Source organism: Bos indicus, chromosome 5, assembly GCF_029378745.1.
Source record: "Bos indicus isolate NIAB-ARS_2022 breed Sahiwal x Tharparkar chromosome 5, NIAB-ARS_B.indTharparkar_mat_pri_1.0, whole genome shotgun sequence".
NCBI classification, from domain to species: Eukaryota; Metazoa; Chordata; class Mammalia; order Artiodactyla; family Bovidae; genus Bos; species Bos indicus.
In genome coordinates this window covers 30979310-31003185 of record NC_091764.1, presented here as the reverse complement: position 1 = coordinate 31003185, position 23876 = coordinate 30979310, and the positions used below count along the sequence as shown (strand labels likewise).

Sequence of the window (23876 nt, the reverse complement as noted above, 5' to 3'; positions counted from 1 at the left end):
TGCAACGCAGGGGACATTTTTGGCTGGGACAACTCGGGTGCTATACACACCTAGCAGGGAGAGGCCGGGGATGTTGTTAGACATCCTCCTGTGCACAAGAGAGCCCCCACCACAAAGCATTAGCTACTCCAAAACGTCATTGGTTCCCAGGTTGAGAAACCCTGCTCCAGAGGTAAGGAGATCATCACTCGATTAGCAGGAAATGGGTGGGGAAAGGGATGAAGCAGGGATGTGGGGAGAGGGAGCAGTTCCTTGCTGGAGGTGCCAGGGAACAGTGGAGGCAGCCCCTCTGCAACGCACAGAAAGGACCCCAGCACCACTTTCTCCTCAGTATCGGAGACCAAAGGAAACCAAGAAAGAAACCAAGACAACGGAGTCAACTTCTTTGTATGTCTTATATATTTAATTAATAAATAGGTTTTCTTCTTTAAACACAGAACATAGAACAGATTGAAACACTCCCCCCTCCCCCCGACTCCAAAGACAAGAGTCTATAAAACAAATGCCAGCTATACTGCCCCAAGGGCAGAAAAAGTCTGGTGATCCCCACCCAGCCCTGCCTCCTGCAGCACCACCACCCCCACACTGCAAGAGAAGGGGGTCTGGGGCTTCTCCCTTGGACCCTGGGGACTCAGGTGAGAAGCATGCGAATGTATGATGTCACCTCTCCATGAGGCATGGGCTATGCAAAGATGAGGTTTCCTTCTCAGTGGCTCTGACCAGCTCCTGCCTTCCGATTTCAGTTACCAGTTATGAAGCACCTGGGCTCAGCTCCCAAGGGAGCTGCCTCTCGGCTTCCCCACTCTCCACTCCTCTGCAGCCTCCTCAGAGGGGAAGGGAAGGGCTCAGGGACCCCTCCCATCCCCTGGCCTGCATGGAAACGCTGTGTGGAAGAGGCATGATGCTGAAGTGAGGCTCCTGTAGGCCCCCAACCAAAGCCGTGAGGCCAGCATGCCCCCCAAACCCCCACACCTTTTCTGCCACTGGAGCAGAGGGCACTGGGGCAGCCGCCCCCTCCACCACCTAGTGCCTGGCTTGGGGTGTGATGGTTCTTTCTCAGTGTCAGGTCCTCAAGCCGGGCCTGGCTCTTTCCTTGTCTCGTTCCTGTCTCCTTCCGAGCCCTCACCGTGGCCATCTGAAAATCTCATGTCCAGAGTCCTAAATTGTCTCCTCCTCCCTCTCCCCGTGCCTCTGCAACCCAAGGGAGGAAGTGGGAGGTTGTCTCCCCTCTCCAACCCCCACTTCACATAATGGAACAGCTTTTGGCCTTTTCCTTCTTGAAGGTGGAAGAGATGAGTTCAGAACGGCTGGGGAGGTGGAGAAGTCGCTTGGAGAGGCTTCGGACAGGGCTCTTCGGGGGCATTGGGCTGGGTTTGTTCAGACACACCATGGATGCTGTCCGGAAGATGCTGTGGATACTCTTCTCTGACGTGAAAGCCGAGCCTTCCAGGTATATTTCTGCACCCAGCTGCTTGGCAATGGCACAGCCCTGCAGGGGGAGTGAGGTCATCCATGCAGTGATCCAAAATGGTTCTGAAACCCTGGTTTCTCAGGGTAGTGGTCCTCCCCAGGGCTGCTCCAAGGGACCCAACTGCCAGGCTCCCACCACCACTCTCTATTGATTATTTTCTGAAGGTGAAGCCTGACTGCACCTTAAAGTCATCTGGAACATTTTTAAACCATACTGATGCCAGAACAAGTAAATCAGAATTTCTGGGGGTAGACCTAGGAATTAGTATTTTTAAGAACTCCTCAGATGATTGTAATGTGAAAGACTGGTTTAAAGAAATGATCTTTACCTTCCCATGTGCATAAGAAATTATCCAGGGACTTAATTTATAATGTAACTCCATACTTTTCTCCCAGAATGACTCTGCAGATAAGGAGTCAGGAATTCTAACAAACACCTCTAGTGATTCTAATGAAGGTGGTCCACACATACACACAAAAAACCACTTGAGAAACACTGGCACACAGGAATGGCTCACCTGAAAAACTATAGTATGTGCCTGTGTGCATGCTAAGTCACTTCAGACGTGTCCAACCCTGTGCAACTCTGGATTGTAGCCCACCAGGCTCCTCTGTCCACAGGGTTCACCAGGCAAGAACACTGGAGAGGGTTAGCCATGCCCTCCTCCAGGGGATCTTCCTGACTCAAAGATGGAACCCATATCACTTACGTCTCCTGCACTGGCAGGCAGGTTCTTTACCACTAGCACCACCTGGGAAGTATGAATCTGAGCAAATTGGTATCCATTACCTCCGTCCAGGTAACTAGTTTGCTGATTACAGATGGCACCCCAGAATACCAATTCTCTCTTGCTATAGTGAAAGAGTGTGAGCAAGAGCCATTTCCCAAGCCCTCTCCTGTAGCCTTCCCCAGCTCAACTCCCAGCCCACACATGGGCCCTCGTGCACACACACACACACCTACCTGCTCATAAGAGATGGGTGCCTGCTTCTGGTGTGACAGCTCCATCAGAGTGCTCAGGTCTGTTCTCAGGTCGGTCTTACAACCAATAAGCAAGACACGGGTGCTGGGACAATAGTCAAGGATTTCCGTCCTCCACTGAAGAGCCGCGCAAGAAGATAGGAAGGAGGAAGGAAGGACAGTCAGTGGCTGACGGACACCCGGAGGAACCCAGTTGGCAACATCACATACACCATTCCGCTTATCCCCAGCCCAGCCCTCCCTGTGAGTCACAGCATCGCCACTGCACTAATTACATCATCTTCCTGCCCAGCCTTTGGGGTCACAGGAGTGCTGACCCAAGAGCCTGTCCCCAAATTCAATGGCCCAGTCTCCAAAGAGAGCACAGGGACAAATCTCTCACTCTCCGCCAAGCATATGGGGCATGGGTCCACCCCCTCAACCCAAAGGGCTGCACAAGTCCAGAAAGCCAAGAAGAAGCCAACCAGTCTCTTTCCAAGGGAAGGAGATAATCCCAGAGTCTTCTGGGAAACTGGGCTAGTTACACAAGGCTTCCTGGGACTCCTCAGTATGGGTAGACCTTACTACCATGAATGAGGCATTTCCTACCAACAGTTCAGCTCACGCCTGCCTGGCTAAGTCCCAGAAGGCCTGGGATCAAGGTCTGTAAAGCTGCCACCCAAAGGCCCCTTCTCCAACCCTCAAACCATATCACCAGAAAGTTCCCTACTCTCAACCCTCACTTCCTGAGTCTCCAGCACCACCCTCCCCTGCTGGGCCTCTGGCAGATCAGTGCAGGATAGGGGCAAAGGCAGGATGAAGAGGGACTGGAGATCTGGGTTTAGTTCCAGTGTTTAGTCGCTCAGTTGTGTCTAACTCTTTGCGACCCCATGGACTGTAGCCTGCCAGGCTCCTGTGTCAGTGGGACTGTCCAGTCAAGAATACTGGAGTGGGTTGCCCTGTCCTCCTCCAGGGAATCTTCCTGATCCAGGAATTGAACCCGTGCCCCTGCATTGGTAGGCGGATTCTTTACCACTGAACCACCTGGGAAGCCCCTCTGGTCCCAGAACTGTAGCTAATGGTGTGGCCTCGGGCAAATCTCTTCCTTCCCTGGCCTCAATTTCTTCCTATACAAGAGGGGTTAGATGACAAGGTCCCAAGATTCCTTTTTGTTCTCCAGCTGAGCTAGAGATGGTAGAATTCATTCAGTCTTACCTTCTTGAGTGCACTGTCCACAGTCTCTGGACGGCTGATATCAAAGCACAGTAATACTGCGTCTGAGTCACTGTAGCAGAGTGGACGGACATTGTCATAGTAGGGAGACCCTGGTAGCGGGGAGAGAGAGCTGATGGTAAATCATGGCACTTTCCCTCCCCTAGAGGCCTAAACCCAAAGAGCACGCTTGGTCCCTTAAGGGAGAGGGCCCCACCTATCTCCCAGGGGAACGTGCTGCAATGGGAAGCTTGGGACCTGACCACCTGCCAAGAGACAGTGCAAGGTCATCTTCCTTAATCCTGAAAAAGGGAAAGGGGCAAAATAAAAGGGAGGTGAAGTATAATCGGGCCCTGTCTGGGTCTCCTACAGTGGGCTTCATTGAAGGTCCACCAGTTTTCCGAGTCCCTGGGGAAGCGGCTCCTACTCGTGCAGAGAGATCAGGCCTTGTTTAAGGTCTCTTTTCTAGAGTCTGCCTGCTGTCTAACCTCTGCTCCTGGCTTCTGCTTCAGGGTCTCCCCAGTGAAGAAACACATCTGCCTGTTATATAACTGGCTGCCCTGCTTCTTTGCCATGGGGTCAGAACTCTAGGAGGCAGGCAGGGGAGGGAGAGCATCAGGAATTCAGGGTCCCACTGGTCCTCCCACCCAAATCAGCTTACACTGGAAAGAGCAAAAGGAAAGCTGCAGCCCCCTGTCCCAAGATCTCAGGGAGGCATTCTCAAAGACAGCAGCACCAACAGCTGGGATTTAGAGGCTCTCGAATAAGGGTCCATGGCTGGGAGGGGAGTAGGCAGTGCAGACCCAGGTGGTGCAATGTGGGAGAAGGCTGGGGGTTGAACCTGCCCCCCTCCACCCTGGAGAAGGAACAGTAGCAGCTTTGGAACCCAGACAATCCGTGCTCAGAATAGCAAGCAGCCCCTCTCCCTGAACCGCAATCGCCATGGAAACTGGGGGGAATCCAAGCTGAGGCAGGGGGGTGGTTGTTCAAAAAAAGGGAGTAGAGGGGAGTTGGGATAACTGCCTGCTCCTTCAGTAATCAACCCCCATCCCTCTCTGAGGGATAAAGTGGGGTCTCATCACAGTATCACTGAGCAAAAGGAACACTGCAGCACTGGGGAAGGAGGAGAGGAGGCCTCCTTTCTGGCTCTAAGCGATCCCCCTCCTCTAAGACCAGCAAGTGAATAATGGCCCCAGTGCTGGGAAGCCCCATCCCACACACCCCTGCCATTCCTCCTTCCTTACGGGCATCTCATTTGAAAGAGGGAGTTTGAGGCTGAAGGACAGCCGGCATCCTTTTGGAACTTGGGGGGTGAGGATGCGGCACAGGGAACAGAGACCACCTTGCTGATTTTCCATTATCTGAACTGGGATTCAAGGACTGCATTCTGACTGTGGGAGGAGGGGGAGGGGCTCTTTGGGGACGGTGGTAGTGAAAAGAGACGAGCTGCAGGAAGATTCTGGGAAGATTGAGAGGTGGGCAGAGTACAGCAGATGAAAAACCATGTATCATGCAGCCAAGCTGCATTCCAGCTCAATCCAGCCAGCATAGCACAGTCCAGATAATCAGAATCCTGGCTCCCAACCCCTGGAACTGCAACAGAGGGAAGCATATCAGGTGGAGGAATTTCTGTCCTGGTTTGGGGAGTGGGGAGCAAGGGGGTGTCTCATTTTCTGATTACCCATATCCTACCTCCAGTCTTTCCAATCCTCAAAATTGGATGATGGGAATAATAGATCTTTGGAGGAGTAGGATGGCATATTTATATGTAACAGGAAACCCCTAGTGATTTATAGTTCCTCTTTAAACTCAGCATTTTTGAAGAGAAATGGATTTTATTTTCTTTCTCATATTTCTGGCTTTCAGTCCTTAATTATGATTCTGAGCTCAGTCTAGAAAGGGGGTCAGAGTGAAAAGCAAAGGATAGCCTAGCACTGAAGGTTTAGGGATGAGAGACTTAAAACATTGCTTTCCACATTCCAGAAAGATAGAGCATCTTCTACCTCAGCCTAGTCAGAGCCAACACCCCCCTGCTATGTACAACATGACCATGACCCATATTGAGCCCCCACCCTCCAAAACACTGACGATGCATCGCTTCATCCCTCAGCCGCAGAGGTATGACAGTGGGGCTGAGCTGCGGCAGGCAGGCAGGCAGCAGTGGCCAGAGACGAAATGCAGAAGAGAAAACTGAGTCAGGAGCAACATTTCCCCCCAAACAGACTTGTCTCCCTGCCACAACCACCACTGCCTCCTGCCTTTTATTTGGCTTTGCTCTGGGGCAGTAAAGGCTGTGAGTGCGTGTGTTGGGTGGCAGAGTGTGGAAATGCAGAAGCCCTAACTGCCTCCTCCAGTAGTCTTCTGGGGTCCATTCACCTCCCCATTCCAGCTCTCTAAAGGATGGAGCCAGACCAAGAAAAGTGATAGCTTCTGGGGTTCATCCATTCTGCACCCCTGGATGAGCCAACTGAGTTAGCCAAGCCCCACCCCCACCAAAGAATCTTCAGGTCTCTTATTTTCAGTTTACAGGCAAGCACCATACTCCTTCTCCCCGTCAGAGAGAAAAACAATTTCTAAGAGACAGCAACTGCAACAGACCAGTGGGGGTGGGAAAGGGGCACTTGGGGTCAGCAGTCTTACCTGAAGTGTCCCAGAGACTGAGCTCCACTCTCTGTTCCTCTGTCTCCAAGCAGGCTGTGTAATTCTCAAACACAGTGGGCACGTATGTCTGTGAAAAGAGAGGAACTATTCACACCTTGGACGTACCAACCCTCAGAACCCTCCAGTTAGTTCTGGCTACACAAGAAGCCACTCACCCTAGTGAGACACTAACATGGCAGGAAAGGAGAGGATACCTGGGGCAGGAGGGACCACATGGGACAGGAGAGATGGGTGTAGAGGCTCAGGCACTTTGCTCCATCAAAGTGAGAAATGTAAAAGACTTCCTGCCAGGGACAATCTCCCCATTGTCGGTCAGGGAGACACCACAGACAGACAGACAGACAGACACACACCACACACACGGATTCCTCTTGTCCCCAGATTTGCCTGTCTTCAAATTTCAGAGCCACACATCAATTCTAGCTCTTTTTCTCCCCACAGGTCCCTTGGACCAGCAGGGCGGCAGAAGCCTGCCTGGGGACAAGCGCACAGAATGGGTGAAGGGACGGCAGGTATTACGTCAAGAAGAAACCCCTGACTCTCAAATGCCTCCAGTTCCCTCTCCCAAAAGCAGACTCCAGGATGGAGAGAGGTAGGAGGGGATTTGATCAGGGACCTATGGGTGAAGAGGTGAGGAGGAGCCAGCTGGGCGGCAGAAGTGGAACAGGTCTCAGGGGAAGCTAAGGCAGGGCGGTCCTCCAGCCAGAAAGCGGCTGAGGATGGGGAGGGTGGGGTGGGATGAAACAGCTCCCCTGGGCAGGTGGGAATCTACCCGCAGCAGCAGGCGGTCAAGAGGAAAGGTGGCCAGCGGGCGGGCGAGCAACTCACCTCGGGATAGCAGTCCTTCGCCAACACCTGTAACATTGCTGTCTTCCCACATTGCACATCCCCCACCAGAACGAGCTTACATCTGGCCACGACTGGCTGGGGGGCCCGTCTCTCCTTCATGGCTGCAGCCTCCGCGGGAGCTGGACTCGGAGAGGGTTATGCCAGGTGCGTCTCAGCACACTACCACCCGGATTCCCTGCCTCTCTCCAACTGAGAAAGAGGCCAGTACGGCCACCTTATATTGCCCTGGCTGAGCCAATCACAAGAGAAGGCGGACTCTGTCACAGCCAATCCCTGAAGTGGGATCCCCTCTAGCAGCCAATGGCAGGAGGATCTGAGTCAGAACCCTCTTCTTCCCTTCCCTTTCTCTTAAAGCTGCACCGTTTCTTGCTTCCTCTGAAAGGGAATTCCCACGTTGTTTTGCGTTTCTATCGGGATTGGGGTTGGGGGAAATCAACCAAACTTTAATGGTCTTGAGTGTCCACCAATTAGTGTCAAAAACAACAAACTAGCCAAGAATGTGGATAGTGAAGTCAAGCTGGAATTGTCCCAGGAGAACAGGACTTGCCTAAATTGAGGACTGGTGGCACTTCCCTGGGGAAGGGGTGGTCCCAGAAATCTCTGACCCCTTTGTTCCATCCAATCCCCACTCGGACCACTTCCCACTTCTGGCTTCTCTTCACAGAAGCTCCTGCTGGACCCCCTCATCAACTCGGTTGGACCCCTTTCAACACCCAAGTCTCTTCCTCAGAAATCACCTTCACTAAAAAGTACATAAATTAAACAACCTTCTTGCGTCATCTGGAAAAAACCCACAGAGCTTCTGACCCAGAGATGGGCACAGAGAAAGGAATGAGGGAGTCTGGCTAGTGGGGAGGGGTATGAAGAGGGCAAAACAAACAAAGTTGCTGTCTGTTTGGCCAGACAACCTCTCACCCCAGGCCTAGCAGGAGCTGCTTTAGGGGTGTTTGTTCTACCTCTTGGGTTCAGCTTCCTGGATGAATCAGGCACAGGTCCAGTTTCAGGTTGACACCTACTGACGCTGCTGTACTGCGTGTGTCAGCTGGTTGAAGTCCAGACTGGAAGAATGGGCCTGGGACTTTGGGATTCCGAAGCTGAAGGGCAAAATGAGGTTGAGATGAGCTACGTAACTGCCTGCCAGCCCTTGGCCCTGAGAGCCCTTCATGTTACCGCCTCTCCACTAGACAGAACCAGCTTGAATAACCTACTGATTATTCAGGAACCTAAACAGTCTAGATCAGGCCTCCTGGGGGATCAGGGATTGAAGTGAGACTGACCCTGGGCAAAAGCGGAGCACTCCAGACTTCTTCTCTAGGTCCCTTCACCTTGTGAAGCCCAGTGCCTCTGGAGCACAGGCTGAGCCGTATTCCCTTTGAGCTTTACTCTGACTTGCCATCACTGCTACCCCACTGGGGCAGGGAGGGGGGTGTGTTCCCTGTTACATACGATGTTTAAAATCTTCCCTGGTCCCAAAGGGACAGGATTGCCAACGCCCTCTATAGACAGGAGAATGGAGAGTATTTTGAGACTGTGGCCTAATCAATGTGCGTGCATGCTAAGTAGCTTCAGTCTTCAGCGTCTGACTCTTTGCAATACTGTGGACTGTAGCCCACCAAACTCCTCTGTCCATAGCATTCTCCAAGCAAGAACACTGGAGTGGGCTGCCATGCCTTCCTCTAGGGGATCTTCCTGACCTAGGGATTGAAACTGCATCTCTTATGTCTCCTGCATTGGCAGGCGGCTTCTTTATCACTAGCACCACCTGGGAAGCCCCAAAAGAGGTGGTCAATCAGTTGTGTCCAACTCTTTGGGACCTCCCAGACTCCACGGACTGTAGCCAGACAGGCTCTTCTGTCCATGGAATTCCCAGGTAAGAATACTGGGGTTGGTAGTACTCCCTTCTCCAGGGGATCTTCCCCACCTAGGGATCAAACCTAGGTCTCCTGCGTCTAGTCCAAGTTGCCTGGCTGAGGGTCCTGGGGCTAAGTCCTGCATTGTCCTCTGCCCTAAGGCCCCCCTTCCAGGGATCAGGGATCACTTCAGGGAATCTCCAGGGTAGAAAGACAGTTACCGGGTGATACCATTGGCTGGTTACCCTCCTCTCCCAGGCAGGCTCTCTGGAAGCTTCTTTTCCCCTACCATTCCCCAGGTCTCATCCTCAGCCCTAAGATAATGTTCTGTCTATAGAATTTGTCCTCTTTCTGCCCTTTTGCAGCAGCCTGACAGCCTCTCTGAGCTGCCCATAAACATGGTTTGGGAGTGTTCCAGGAACAGCTGTAAGATCACAGACTGCCTCAGCCTGGAGTCCTCTCCCTCAGCATGACTTTTTCCTGGTGTCTCCCTCCCTCCGTCTCATCCGAACTCAGTTCTGGAAGCACCAGTGGGGTTCCCATACAGCCTCTTAACCCTTAACTGGGTTCCCTCCAATGGCAGCCCCAAAGGCTTTATCCCTCTCTCTCCCCATGTTCTCTCCCAGCCTCCCCCTACACGGACCCCCTCCCGAGGCACTCCAAATAATATTCAAATAAGTAAAAACTGTTCTTGCTATGCAAACAACTTCCTCTAACAAGATTGCCACTCCTGAGGTCCACTGAGGTAGAAATTCGGGGAACTGGTGCTAACACTGCTTCTTCCCTGAGCAGTTGCATTTCAGGAGAGGAAAGCAGAAAGCCTGAGCCATGAGACGGAGCAGCCCCCATCATGGGGCCTCCTGGGGATCAGGGCTGAAGTAAAACTGACCTTGAGCAGAAGGGAGAGCTCTCCAGACTTCTCTAGGTCCCTCCACCTTGTCAAGATGTGTCTCCGAAGATATTTTGTGGGTCACATGTTTATGAATTATGGTGGGACATGTGGGGGGTGTGTGTATTCAGAAGGCAGTGTGGCAACATGAAAGGAGGATGGAACCAAAATTCAGCTGGTCTAGATGTTGGACCAGCTCGGTCCTTAACAAACTATGTGTGTTTGGGTTAGTCTCTCTGGGCCCCTAATTCCTTGAATGTAAGGTGAAAGGTTTGGACTAACGAAGGGGTTTTTAGCCTTTTTTTTTTTTTAAGCAGTTAGACTACCTCCCCCAAGTTTGTTTAAACCTCTTCCATGTATCTTTATTTAAAAATCCAAAGCCAGAGTAATAATTGTATAATGTTGTTTTTTCCTATAAGACCGACTCTTTGCAACCATGTGGACTGTAGCCCGCCAGGCTCCTCTGTCTGTGGAACTCTCTAGGCAAGAATATTAGAGTGGGTTGCCATTCCCTTCTCCAGGGGATCTTCCTGACCCAAGACTCAAATCCAGGTCTCCTGCACTGGCAGGCAGATTCTTTACCACTGAACCACCAAGGAAGCCCTCCTATAAGAGCAGGAAAATTTAAAACAAGGTTATACTTGAAAACATTATCCTAAGGTGAAAGAAGCTAGTCACAAAAGGCCATATATTATATGATTTCACTTGTATGAAGCATCCAAAACAAATCCAAAGACACAGAAAGGAGATTAGTAGTTGTCTAGGACTTGGAGAAGGAAATGGCAGCCCACTCCAGTGTTCTTGCCTGGAGAATCCCAGGGACGGGAAGCCTGGTTGGCTGCCGTTTATGGGGTCGCAGAGTCGGACACGACTGAAGCGACGCAGCAGCAGCAGGGCTGTAAAAGCTGTGGGGGAATGTAGAATGTCTGCCAATAGGTGTGAGGTTTCTTTCTGAGGTGACAAAACTCTTCTAAACTTGATTATGGTGATGGTTGTACAACTCTGTGAATATACTAAAAACCACTGAATTGTTTAAATTGGTGAGTTGTATGGTATGTGAATTAAATCTTGATAAAGCTGTTACTTTTTCTGACATTTTATTTATTTATTTATTTTTGGCTGTGCTGGGTCTCTGTTGCTGTGCGGGCTGCTCTCTAGTTGCGATGAGCAGGCTTCTTATTGCAGTGGCTTCCCTCGTGTCAGAGCACGGGCTCTAGAGCACAGGGTCGGTAGTTGTGGTCACGGGCTCAGCTGCTCCTCGGCATGTAGGATCTTTCCAGACCGGGGCTGGAACCATGTCTCCTGCATTGGCAGGTAGATTCTTTACCACTGAGCCACCAGGGAAGTCCAAAGCGGTTACCTAAAAAATAAATAAGTAAGTTTATAATTTCAAATTTTCTTTACAATCTCCTTTAACTTGTTTTTTTTTCCTTAAAAAAAACTTATTGTGTGGAGATGTTCAAACATTTAAAGAAATACAAAAATACAACGAACCCATCTGTAACCATCACCCAGCTCCAACAATCATCCTCACAACCCTACTTCATCTCTATCCCACCCAGCTTCTCCCTGTACACCTCCTCACTGGACAACTGTAAGACAAATTTTGGATGTCATATCATTTAATCCATAGAGATTTCAGTACTTATCTGAAAAATAAAAAGATTCTTCATTAACATAATCAAAATACCATTATTCCCACTAAAAATAAATAATTCCTTAAAAATCACCAAATAGTCAGTCAGTGCTAAAATTTCCCCAATTGTGTCATTCATTGATTTAGTTAAATTGGAATCTAAACAAAGTCCACTCACTGAATTTCATTGGTATGGCTCTTAAGCATCTTTTATTTCATAGGTTCCATTTCCTTTTTTTCCCCTATAGTTTACCTGATGAAGAAACCACATTGTTTATTCTACAGTGTCTTCCATATTCTGGATTTTGCTGATTGCATCTCCATGGTATTGTTAACATACATTAAACACTTTTACAAATTACATCTCATGCAGTATCCCCAAACACAAAAAGATGAAAAACAAAACTTCAGTGGTTAAATCAGAATTAGGGACTTGGGATGGGACTCACTCAGCCTCCCAGGGTACTTCTAGGGGACAAACTCCAGGGAACACAATTTAAAAGCCACTAGCCTGGATATCGTGTGCATGCGTGTGTGTGTATGTGTTTGTGTGTGTGTGTGTGTGTGTGTACCACACCTTCAAAGCTCAGGGCTGTCCTATCTTTTTTTGACTCTGATTACTCTGATAAGGTCCTTATCTAGGACAGTGACGTAATACACCAAGGTGTTCAGGGTGGTAGCAAATTCAAATCCACTCTGACTCTTAGCACAGAGTACACAAACCCAGGACTTTCTCTGCCCTAGGGATCCTTACAAAGAGCTCCCAGGGACACTGCCACCTGTGTCCCCCAGGAGTCTAGAAGGCAAGGCCCACTCACCCCTCCTTAATACAACTCAGGGGCTCCACTTCTCAGTTCTAAACCATAACTTCTCATGATCTCAGGGATCTCTGGCTCCTAGCCATGGGAATACCTGACCCTTCGACGGGGCCTTTTAGCTGGAGCACTCTACTAGAGTGCTAAACAGGATTTTAAGACTCAGTCCCCATCTTCATGGAGTTTACAGCTTATGAGGAGGAGATAAAACAAGAGCCTGGCAGGTAACTGAAACAAGCACAGTAGGAGTGTTGAGAAGGGAGAGGTCAGATCTGGTTAGGTGATCTTGGAAGTCTGATCTAAGAGAGTGGTTTCTCCTGGGCCTCAATTTTAATACAAGACTGGAGACGGCAAGACTTCCCTGTTCCAGTGGTTAAGAGTCCTCCTGACAATGCAGGGGATGTGGGTTCAATCCCTGCTCTGGAAACTAGCATACCCATATGCTGTGAAGCAACTAAACCAGAGCACTGTGACTACTGAAGCAAGTGCTACCGAGAGCTGCAACTAAGACCCAAGGTGGTCAAATACATAAACAGACAACATTTTTTTTTTTTTAAATACCGGAGAGGAGAGATGCAGGAAAATTCTCAGCTCGCCCAAGGACTGAAGAATCAATGTAACCAGCTGAAGCAGATGATTCAGGGGGTGGGGCAGTTTGCCTGAGAACATAATTAGGAAAGGGAATGTGGTACTAAAATATCATAAAATACACTTAAAAACCAAAACGTAGGAGTTCAGAGTTTTAAAAAATACGCACAAGTATACTTGTATGTTTTTTCTTGATTGTCAGTGCCCTCCAGCCGAAGACTACCAGCAGACACTTACAGTCAAACAGAATTGGGTTTGTGAACTCATTTCATCAAGGAGAAGAACACACACCAACTGTGGGGCATCCAGGAAAAGGCTTAGGATTTGGACTTCAATTTGCAGATTTGGGGAGAGGTCAGGGAAGCAGCAGAGAAGGCAATGGCACCCCACTCCAGTACTCTTGCCTGGAGAATCCCATGGACGGAGGAACCTGGTAGGCTGCAGTCCATGGGGTCCGAAGAGTCGGACTCGACTGAGCGACTTCACTTTCACTTTTCACTTTCATGCATTGGAGAAGGAAATGGCAACCCACTCCAGTGTTCTTGCCTGGAGAATCCCAGGAATAGGGGAGCCTGGTGGACTGCCGTCTACAGGGTCGCACAGAGTCAGACACAACTGAAGTGACTTAGCAGCAGCAGCAGTAGCAGCAGGGAAGCAAGGTTGCCCTGGGTTAGAGGTTGTCAGGAAGCTGGTGGATTCTACAATTGGGTAACTTTTTTTTTTTTTTTAGTTCTATTTTTTTGGCTGTGCCGCACTGGCATGGAGGATCTTAGTTCCCCAACCGGGGACCTAATTCATACCCCCTGCAGTGGAAGCACAGAGTCTTAACCTCTGGACCGCCAGGGAAGTCCCTACCTTCTCAGTTCTAAACCATAGTGGTACCTTAGTAAATAAGAATGAAGCAAGACTAACGCTGTGACTGGTAAAGGAGCATCAGCCACTCGTATGAGCTAGAACAGGGGGATGTTTGTTCATTTTTATGGGTTGGACAATTTCTTGTTTTTGTCTGTGTTTGGATGTGACTACAGCGAGGTCTTGTTCTTGATCTATTTAGGTCATTGGGTAGCCTTGCTTGATGTTGATATTCTGTGAAAGTGTTATATTCCATAGGAGAAAACCAAAGATTAGCTGTGAAGGCCAGGCCCACTCCTGTGGCTTTTCTCTTTCTTGGGCTCTTCTGCTCCTCTTCCCGAGCGCTGAGTGTTGTATGAGTCTAGTGAGCGATTAGAAGCAGAAACAAAAGGAAAATGGAGAATTTTCTTGGAAAACTTCCTAGAGGAAGTAGCATTGAGCTATGGTTAAAATAAGAATAAGATGCTGAGAGGTTGGTAGTATGTAGGGAATGATCTAGGGAATTGGGATGATGTGGAAGCAAGAGATGGAAAAAGAGGACCAGTGAATGCATGTGTGTGTGTGTGTGTGTGTGTATAAAGGCCTATACAGGAAGAGACAGAAATAAAAGCTACCTGAACTAGACTAAGAATTAGGAGGGAAAAGATGGCTGAGGATGGGGCAGGAAGGGAAACAGGGACCCAGTAAAGACAGTGGTCCTGGGGAAACCTTGTTCTGCCTGGTCTGGACTGAGCTGTGGGCTGGAAGTGGGGGACAGAGGAGCAGTGTGTGGCCAGAGTGTAGCCACCATTCCTGAAACAGGTACCTGGATCAGAGGACCCTGGTAAGACTGCAGCAGGTAGGGCTTCCTGCCTTCTTTTGCCACCACCAAGGCTTGGTCAGGGCCAAGGTGCTAGGGGCCGTCATGCTGGGGGAAGTCTAAGGAAGGAGAGGCGCTCAGGAACATGGGAGTGAGCCGGGAAGCGATGAGAACGCTGAGCCACACATATCCCCTTTCCAGTTTCCCAGGTCCAGCCACTTCCTCATCCGCTAGTGTAGCAACTCCCCCGCCCTCCTCTGGGCCTCCTTCTGCAACCCTTCATTACAGCCTCCCGGGGATCTTTGTGTGCCCCCTCTCCTGGGTCCCTCCAGGAGGTCCTTCTTGATCTGGCAAGGTGGACAGAAGTATAACTTTCCTCTGCCTCCCCCCAACCCAATTTCTTGCCAGCAAAAGCAAGGCAAATCTGTTTTGGTGGAAGAGTAACTATAAGGAGATTCAGTTTATCTATTTCTAAAAGGCAAGATTAAAAACAAAACCAAGAAACTACATGGGTCATGTCCAGTCTCCGCTTAAGTCTTATGGGGTCAGGTTCATTTTGAATAACATCCAGTTGCTTTCAGAACCATGCATGACTTGTCTTGCCCTTGTATTCTTCCCCTCTCCCACTGTGCTCCAGCCATGCTGAACCTTTGCTTCCTCCAATCAGGGCTCTCAAATTTTCTATCACATGTCATAGTCAGAAATCTGTTACGGGAATTTTTCTGGTGGTCCAGTGGCTAAGAGTCCATGTTCCCAATGCAGGGGACATGGGTTCAATCCCTGGTCAGGGAACTAGATCCCACGTGCTTCAACTAAGAGTTTGCCTGCTGCAGCGAAAATTGAAAACACCATATACCACAACTAACGGGATCTTCCCAACTCAGAGATCGAACCGGGGTCTCCTGCATTGCAGGCAGATTCTTTACCACCTGAGCCACCAGGGAAGCCCCAACTAAAATCCAGCACAGCCAAATAAATAATAATAATAATAAACACTTTTAAAAAAGAAACACGTTACATCACAGCCCAAAACATAGACACATTCACACTTTATCTACACATACAGTTACATATAAATATATATTTATCGCACACACACACACACACACATACTACACTAGCGGATGAGGAAGTGGCCGGACCTGGGAAACTGGAAAGGGAGTATGTGTGGCTCAGCCTTCACATCATTTCCAAGCTCACTCCCATGTTCCTGAGTGCCTTTCCTCCCTTAGACTTCCCCCAGCATGACAGCTCCCTATGAAATTAAAGTTCCTGGGGAAAAAAAAAAAGAACATTAAAGTTCCCCAAACAGTCACCTTTACCAAGTACCATGTACTCTGCTTGTACCTGGGAACCTTTAGCTGCATTCCATCTTCCGGAGCACCCTGCTCCTTGATGGTCCCCACTGGTATCCCTTCATCCCTTAGATCTGGGGTTTTAGTGTCATCTGCCCAGAGAACTCACCTTGACTGAAGTAACCACTTGACAATTCCCTTTCATGTTCTCTGGCATTGGTCACCACGATCTTTTTCTGGCATGTGTTTTTTGTGTACCTATTTTTGTTGTCTTTCTCCTCCACTCTGGTATGGCAGACTCGAACGTGTGCTTGCTGAGCCGCTGCAGTCACATCCAGCTCTTTTCGAGCCTATGGGCTGCAGCCCGCCAGGCTCCTCTGTCCGTGGGATTCCCCAGGCAAGAATACTGGAGTGGGTTGCCATGCCCTCCTCCAGGGGACCTTCCTGACCCAGGAATCGAACCTGCATCTCTTACGTTGCCTCTTGGTGGGGTCTTTTCAGTACCATTTCCTGCCATATCCCCAATGTCTAGAACAGTATCTGGAACCCAGCAGGGGCTCAGTGAATGTGGACAGATGGAAGGAATGACCCTGACCCGGACTCTCTCTCTTTGGGCCTCAGCATCCTTATACAAAATATGAGTCTGGACTTGCTCTCTGGGAGCCTCCCGGCTCACCCCCAGTCCAGTCTTCCAGGGCACGCCAGGGGATGCGCCCCAGACAACCAGAGTCTGGCATGGGTGGGACTGCGAGGGTCAGGCAGTCACCCCTTAACCCACAATCCTGTTTACTGACGAGGACAAACACGGAGGAAGGACAGATATTTGCTTCCAGGTTAGTGAAGGCCAAGGGCATAAACCCCGGCACAGAGCAAATAGTGGAAAGGCAGACCCGAAGCCAGCCAGACATAGAGGAGAGCCGCCACGGCTGTCCTGTGTGCTGGGCTCCACCTGCACTGTCTCACTCAGTCCTCGGTCCTCCGAGGGTCCAAGAGGTGCTATGGGACTTCATTAGCATCTCTGCTCCGGAGTCAGCCCCGCTAGCTTGAGAACCAGACTCCACACATCCAGAGGCCACACAGGTAGAGAGCCCAGGCTCAGATCATGAGGCCCGGGTTCGAATCCTGGTGCCAGCCATTCCCAGTTATGTGAACTGGGTGAATTACTCCATCTTTCACTGAGCTTTGGTTTTTCTGAAATGGGGGTGGCAATACTGCATTACCTTGTGTTCTTTCCACCACTTCCTGGGGATGGGACTCTTAAGCAAATCAGGAGTCTCCACTGGGTTTGCCAACCCATCTGACCCCCTGGGCCTCCGGGCCTCTGGCCGCAGCGCGTGGGTTGAAAGCCTTGGCCCACGTTCAGTGGGCTGTGGTCTGCGTCCATGTCCAGGGCCCAGCACCGACTGCCTTGTGACCTTAGGCAACCTCTGTGAGCCTTGGCAGAGATTTCGAATTTCTTGAGCCAGGGTTTCACGCACAGCTGGGACATGCTTCTGCTCGCCAGTTCCTAGACGCTCCAACCCCAGCACTTCCTCTTCCCTGAGGGAGAGAAAACAGAATGTGACACAGAGAGCCCTGAAGTCTGTTATTATTATTAAAAGCCTTTCCTTCCCTCTTCCAGTTTTCTCCAGACTGGATAATCCAAATCCTTGTCTCTTGCCTTCACAAGAGAAAACCCTGAGCCCTCCCCCGGCACCTCTCCTGCGCCACCTCTGGACGTCACCTGTGTCTTCAGGCGGCAGTGAGTCCAGCTCAGGGCTCTGATTGGCAGGGGACAGGGTTGAATGAAAGAGGCCTGAGAAACAGCCCTGCGTCCTGGAGGACCCTCAGGTCCATTATTAAGGCCTTTGCCACCTGCAAGGCACCTGAGCTCCGCACTCTCCTTGCATTATTTCACTTCAACCTCGCTACAACTCTGGTTGTTTAGTCGCTCAGTTGTGTCTGACTCTTTTGTGACCCCATGGACTATAGCCTGCCAGGCTCCTCTGTCCATGGAATTCTCCAGGCAAGAATACTGGAGTGGATTGCCATTCCCTTCTCAAGAGGATCTTCCCAACCCAGGGATCGAACCCACGTCTCTAATGTCTACCGCATTGGCAGTCAGGTTCTTTACCACTAGTGCCACCTGGGAAGCCCACTGAGCCTTAGGTAAGTGCTATTTTATTGATGATGAAGCCTAAACCTAATTGGTGGGGTGTGGGCTCCTAGATTCACTGGACTCCCCAGCTCCTCCTTTGAATCAGGTGCTGTCACAGTGGGATGAGCCCTGAACCACAGAAATAGAGTGGCTCTTCTGAAGGGAGGGAAAAGAATGCCACAGTGGGGAAGCTTCCCACTGTGGGAAAACAAGAGGGAAACAAGACAAAAGTATAGAAAGGATGTAAGACCCAGAAGGTTCACATTACAGTCAACATTTACCAGTGTTGAGGGGATGGGAGAGGCGGTAATGCGAGATGGATGGGATAAGGCTGGAAATTCTCAACAGAAGGTAAGGATGGGTGGGGTGGGGCAGGGTTGAAGAATGGTCACGGTCATGGAAAGAATTGCCCTCACCCCCACGCCTATGAAGATCCGAAAGATCAGGAAGGTGCTAGTGTGTGAGCTGTGTTTATTTTTTCCGAAGTCTAAAAATACAGCGAAAAGGAAACACACACACACACACACAAACTAACCTAACCAGAAATGGGAAAAAGTGGTCACAGCAACAGCTGAGAAATCGGAGTCAGGAATTTCAGGAACCCGGATAACTCGGTTACTGGAGCTTGGAAATTCCACCTCATGACGAGCTCCTGAAAGCTGCCAACTTCCGATCAGAGTCTGGAGCACTTTCCAGCAGTCTGGGGTGGGGCGGACAGGGAGGAGGGAGGAGGAGGTGAAAGCCTTCTACCGAGGGCTGACCTGTCATCTTGAGGGGCTGTGGGTGTGGAACGAATAAGGGGTAGGGTCCTCCATTTAGCCCCCTCTCATAGTAATAATAACTGTAACAAGAATAACCCCTTACCAAGTGTTCATCATCTTTCAAAGTAAGAATTATGAACCCTACTCTACAGATGAGGACTTAGAGGCACAGAGAGGTTAAGTAATTTGCCAAAGGTCTCAAGCTAGCAAATGACAGATGTAGGGAAATTTTTGAGATCACAGATCCCTTTGTGGAGTTGATGAAAGCACACAGGAGATGAGAGTTCAATCCCTAGGTTGGGAAGATCCCCTGGAGAAGGAAATGGCAACTCACTGCAGTATTCTTGTCTGGGAAACCCCATGGACAGAGGAGACTGGCAGGCTACAGTCCATGGGGTCGCCAAAGAGTTGGTCACAACTTAGTGACTAGACAACAAGAGTTGCAGCTTATAAGAATTTATATACAACATTTTACATTCAATTCCAGGGGTTTCAAAGAGCAATTAGATGGTAGGGCCAGTGTTGAATTAGCTCCCACCCCCATCCCATCTCACCAGGGGCTTCCCTGGTGGCTCAGACAGTAAAGAATCTGTCTGTGATACAGGAAACTTGTGGTCAATCCCTGGGTCGGGAAGATCCCCTGAAGAAGGGAATGGCTACCCACTCCAGTATTCTTGCCTGGAGAATTCCATGGACAGAGGAGCCTGGCGGGCTACTGTGCAGGGAGTCACAAAGTCAGACACAACTGACTAACAACACTTTTTTCACCACCCCATCCCATCTCCAATCCACTAGTGCAGTAAACAAAGCCAGAAGAGGGGGTGGCTTACAGAAATTACCTAGTCCCCCGACCCAGAACCCTGCTATTCTGGGACCTGGGGTTTGCCCTGGCTGGTCTGTGAGGTTTCCCCAGCCTGCTCTGGTGTGGTGGGGAGACGGCTGGCAGGTGGGAGGGGATGGGCTGGGAAAGCTATACTGGGTGCTGTGGAGAAGCCAGAATTGTGCTATACTAGAGGACAATGCTTTTCCCTCACCCCCTCAGGGTATCCTTTTCGGGCAGAGATTTGGAACTGCCCGGACTAGAAGAGATGAAGGCCTCCTCCTTTAATTAAATGCCCAGGGGTTGCTATGGAAACCAGAGCTTCCAAATCCTGGTCAGACAATGGGGAGAGGAGCTGCCTCCAGCCCATGCAAGTGAAGCTTCAGAGGCCTCACTGGGGACAGGAATGGGGCTAGAGGGTGAGAAAAAGGGGAATGCTGACCAAGGTGTCCAGCCTCGTCTCTCCATGGAACTGTGGGAAGGAACCTCTCAGAACCAAGGGGTCTGCTTGAGACGGGAAGGGGGAGTGGGGGGCAACGCTCCAGGGGAGAGGGGAAGGGAGTGGGGGCGGGGAGCTGGAGCCAGGCACTGCCCAGAACTGAACACCTCCTTTGTTCCCAGAGGAGAAAGCAAGCCAAGCTGGTAAACAAAGGGAAGAGGCCAGAGGGCAGACAGCTAAGCGATAAGAGCGGGACTGCCGAGAGCTGAGTAATGGAGCCTGAGAGAAGGAGGGGAGTCTCTTGAGTCCCATTGACTGGCAGAACGCCGGCATGCACAGTCACCACGCCTCACAGGGCCCACACAGACACACACCTCTACAGAAACGGTGTGCACTGACGCACCTGTTCGGGGGGACACTCAGACCCTCAATGCCTTTGTCACCCAACTTCTTTCTGAAACCCCCTTTACCCCCACCAGGCTTTGGAACATCTCCTTATGGACAGTCCTCTGTAATCAGCTGGTGTTCCTGCATGAACATGTGAGCCAGCTGCGTATTGGGGTCAGGGTCTTAGTAAGTCATGGATCGTGACACCTCACCTCAAGGGAAAAGACTTACACTTTGAAAGCCTGACAATACCTACCATTCATCAACACTTGTCAGGCAACTCTGCAATGGTTGTCTTTCTAGACACAGGAACCCGAAGGAAAGTTAGGTGACCACAGCTGGGCCTCCCCCAGTAGGAATGGCAAAGCTGTGACTTGAACTCAAGTTTGTCTGGCTCTGAAGCCTGTGTGCCTTTCCACTTTCCCTGCCTTTGCTTTGAAAACCTCTTGGAAACTTTTCTGAACAAACCCACTCTGTTCTCGTCCCTTCACTCTCCCACTCGGTGTTACCTAAATACTGCTCTAGAAGCAGTTCCCAATTTGTAAGCTGGTTATCTAAAGGGTTTATATATAACTTGGTTGTTTGGAACCTAAACACATTTTCCCCAAAGAAAAGGGTCCAGAAAGGCCACTTGACCCAGAATGCAGCTAACAGCCATACATCTGGTTCAGAACTAGCCTGGGGCCCCAACCATCATTAATAATATTGTTTCCTGGAGAATCACATCCCTGCTTACACCGGAGAGAAAGAAACAGCTTTCTTTTCTCACTTTCTCCTCCATCATCCCGCTGCACCTATGCCATGTGGCTGAGAGTAGGGGCTAATAATTCATAAATGAGGCTACATTCTGAGTGCTGACCAAAGTGGGTGTTTCTTGAGAAAAGAGCCCAGGGTGGAGAGGGTTAAGAAACCAAGGCTTCCAAAGCTGAAAGAACTGTTTAGGTGGCACAGCAAAGGCTTGAGGGTGGAGGGGGCGAGGAGGATGGCTGTCTGTAAGTGCTTAAAGGACTGTCTTGATTGCATGTAGCTCCAGAGGGCCAAACTAGGACAAAGAAATAACAGGGAATCTGTTTTGTTTTTGTTTTTTTTTTTAATAAGAAAGAACTATTCTTTTACCTGTGCTGTGCTTACTCGTGTTGACTCTTTGTGACCCCATGGACTGTAGCCCCCCAGCCTCCTCTGTCCATGAGATTCTCCAGGCAAGAATACTGGAGTGGGTTGCCATTTCCTCCTCCAGGAGATCTTTCTGACCCAGGGATTGAATCCAAGTCTCCTGCGTCACTTAAATTGCAGGCAGATTCTTTACCTGCTAAACCATCATGATGCTATTTTTTTTTTCCCTTTTTTCTATTAAATCTCTTCAAAACTGGAATGGGCATCTTGTGAAGTAGTGAGTTATCTGACACTAGGCATATTCAAAGAGAAAGTAAATGACTGCCTACTGGGCATATGATAGAGGGAAACAAGCATTGGACCAGTAGACCTCTGAAATCCTCCTAAATTTATATACTCATTTTACTCATTTAGCAAAATGTTATGGAGTGTCTATATGTGTCTAGCACTATGCCAAGAGCAAGGTTTCATTTTGTTTGTGTTTTGAGGAGCTGCACTGGGTCTTCATTGCTTTGTGTGGGCTTTCTCTAGTTGTGGAGAGCGGGTGCTACTCTTCGTTGCGTTGCATGGGCTTCTCATTGCCGGGACTTCTCTTGTGGTGGAGCATGGGCTATAGCGCACTTGGGCTTCAGTAGAAGTGGGGCACAGGCTTAGTTGCTTAGTTGCATGTGGAACCTTCCCAGACCAGGATTGAACCCAAGTCCCCTGCATCGGCAGGCAGATTCTTATCCACTGCGCCAACAGGGAAGTCCATAAGCAAAGTTCAAAGTGGAGAATAGAGTGGAGCCCTTGTCCTCAGGTGGAGAAGGCAATGGCAACCCACTCCAGTACTCTTGCCCATGGACAGAGGAGCCTGGTAGGCTACAGTCCATGGGGTCGCTAACAGTAGGACACGACTGAGCGACTTCACTTTCACTTTTCACTTTCATGCATTGGAGAAGGAAATGGCAACCCACTCCAGTGTTCTTGCCTGGAGAATCCCAGGGACGGGGGAGCCTGGTGGGCTGCCGTCTATGGGGTCGCACAGAGTCGGACACGACTGCTGCGACTTAGCAGCAGCAGCAGCAGCTTGTCCTCAGGAAGCTTGTGGTCTAACAGGAGAATCAAGCATCAAGCACAATTGGATCTATAACTTCAAATTATAATATAGGTTATAAAGGGAAGTAATAGGTTACTACTATGAAAGTATAACAGAATAACCTAATCCAGAGATGGGATCCAGGATGGCCTCTCTGAAAAACCCACAGTGAGGCTGAGAAAACATGAGGAGGGTGTATCTGTGTGCAGGGGGTGGGGTGGTTCAGGGCAGAGGCCACAGCAAGTACGAAGACCCTGGGGGCAGGAAAGAACAGCAAGATGAAAACGTTGTGAATGAGGGGAGAATGGCTAGAGATGACAGTGCTAAGGGAGGAAGGGGCTGGCGCTCAGGGACCGCAGTAGGAGAGTCCACTTTACTCTGCCTCTGACCTTCTTACTTAGCTTGTCACCCCTCTCCAGTCCTGGATCCTCAGCCTTAGTCTAGCAGATGTCCAAGGCCTCACCATTCCCTGTGTTCCTCCCACTGCCCTAGGACCTCCTGCAGAGCAAGTCTCCAAGTGCTGTATCAGTGTCTTGGGAGGTGGACTGGTAGAATTCTCAGCTCTCGTGTGGGAGGCCCAGGCTCAATTCTTAGCTCTTGCAACTGCCTTCCTTTCCAGAGGTAGCCTCACTCAGTGGTGAAGAGCCCAGACTGCCTGGGTCCCGATGGTGGCTTTGTCCCTTGCTAGTTGATTTTGCCAAGGCACTTAACTGCTCTGTGCCTCATTTTCCCCGGGTGTAAAATGACATTGAAGATCATGCCTATTTCCTAGAAGTGTTATGAATGAAAATTGATTAAGTGTTTGGGACAGTGCCCGGCATGCAGTAAGTCCTAGGTGAGTGTTTGTTAAAATAAATCACTGACAACAAGTCACTGCAATACCTGCTTGCCCGTCTCATCCGGTGCTCTTCCTGTTCCACCCCTAAACCTACAGCAAGGGCTGGGGACGGCAGGTCTATTGCTGTCTCTCCTCACCCACTTTTCTAGCCAAGGCTGCTTCTGGCCTCAACTCTGAAGTTAAAAAGTAGGCAGAGCTGAGCTGAGCCCTCTACACCCCCAGCATAAAAGGTGTTCCTAACGATAGGATGCAGTCAAACCGAGGTGCCCTTGTGATTGCTCCCTCCCCATTCATCCTCTGGCTGTTTTCAGAGGCTGAGGGTATTCTGGATATATACCATATGTATCACTGAGCCTCACGTCCTGGGCCCTGGGCCGATCCCCAAGACTGGGTATACAGCTCCTCCTGCACACTCCCACAGCATGC

General features: G+C 50.1%; 1 protein-coding gene across 1 annotated transcript; it reads right to left on the bottom strand.

Moving 5' to 3' along the window:
• Positions 1-376: 376 nt before the first annotated feature.
• RND1 (Rho family GTPase 1) lies at positions 377-7332 on the bottom strand. The gene is made up of 5 exons (XM_019960674.2): positions 7133-7332; positions 6284-6371; positions 3647-3756; positions 2435-2569; positions 377-1489 (listed from the first exon to the last, which is right to left on the bottom strand). The coding sequence occupies exons 1-5, from the start codon at positions 7250-7252 to the stop codon at positions 1244-1246; spliced, it is 699 nt and encodes a 232-aa protein (XP_019816233.1). The 5' UTR covers positions 7253-7332; the 3' UTR covers positions 377-1243.
• Positions 7333-23876: the final 16544 nt, after the last annotated feature.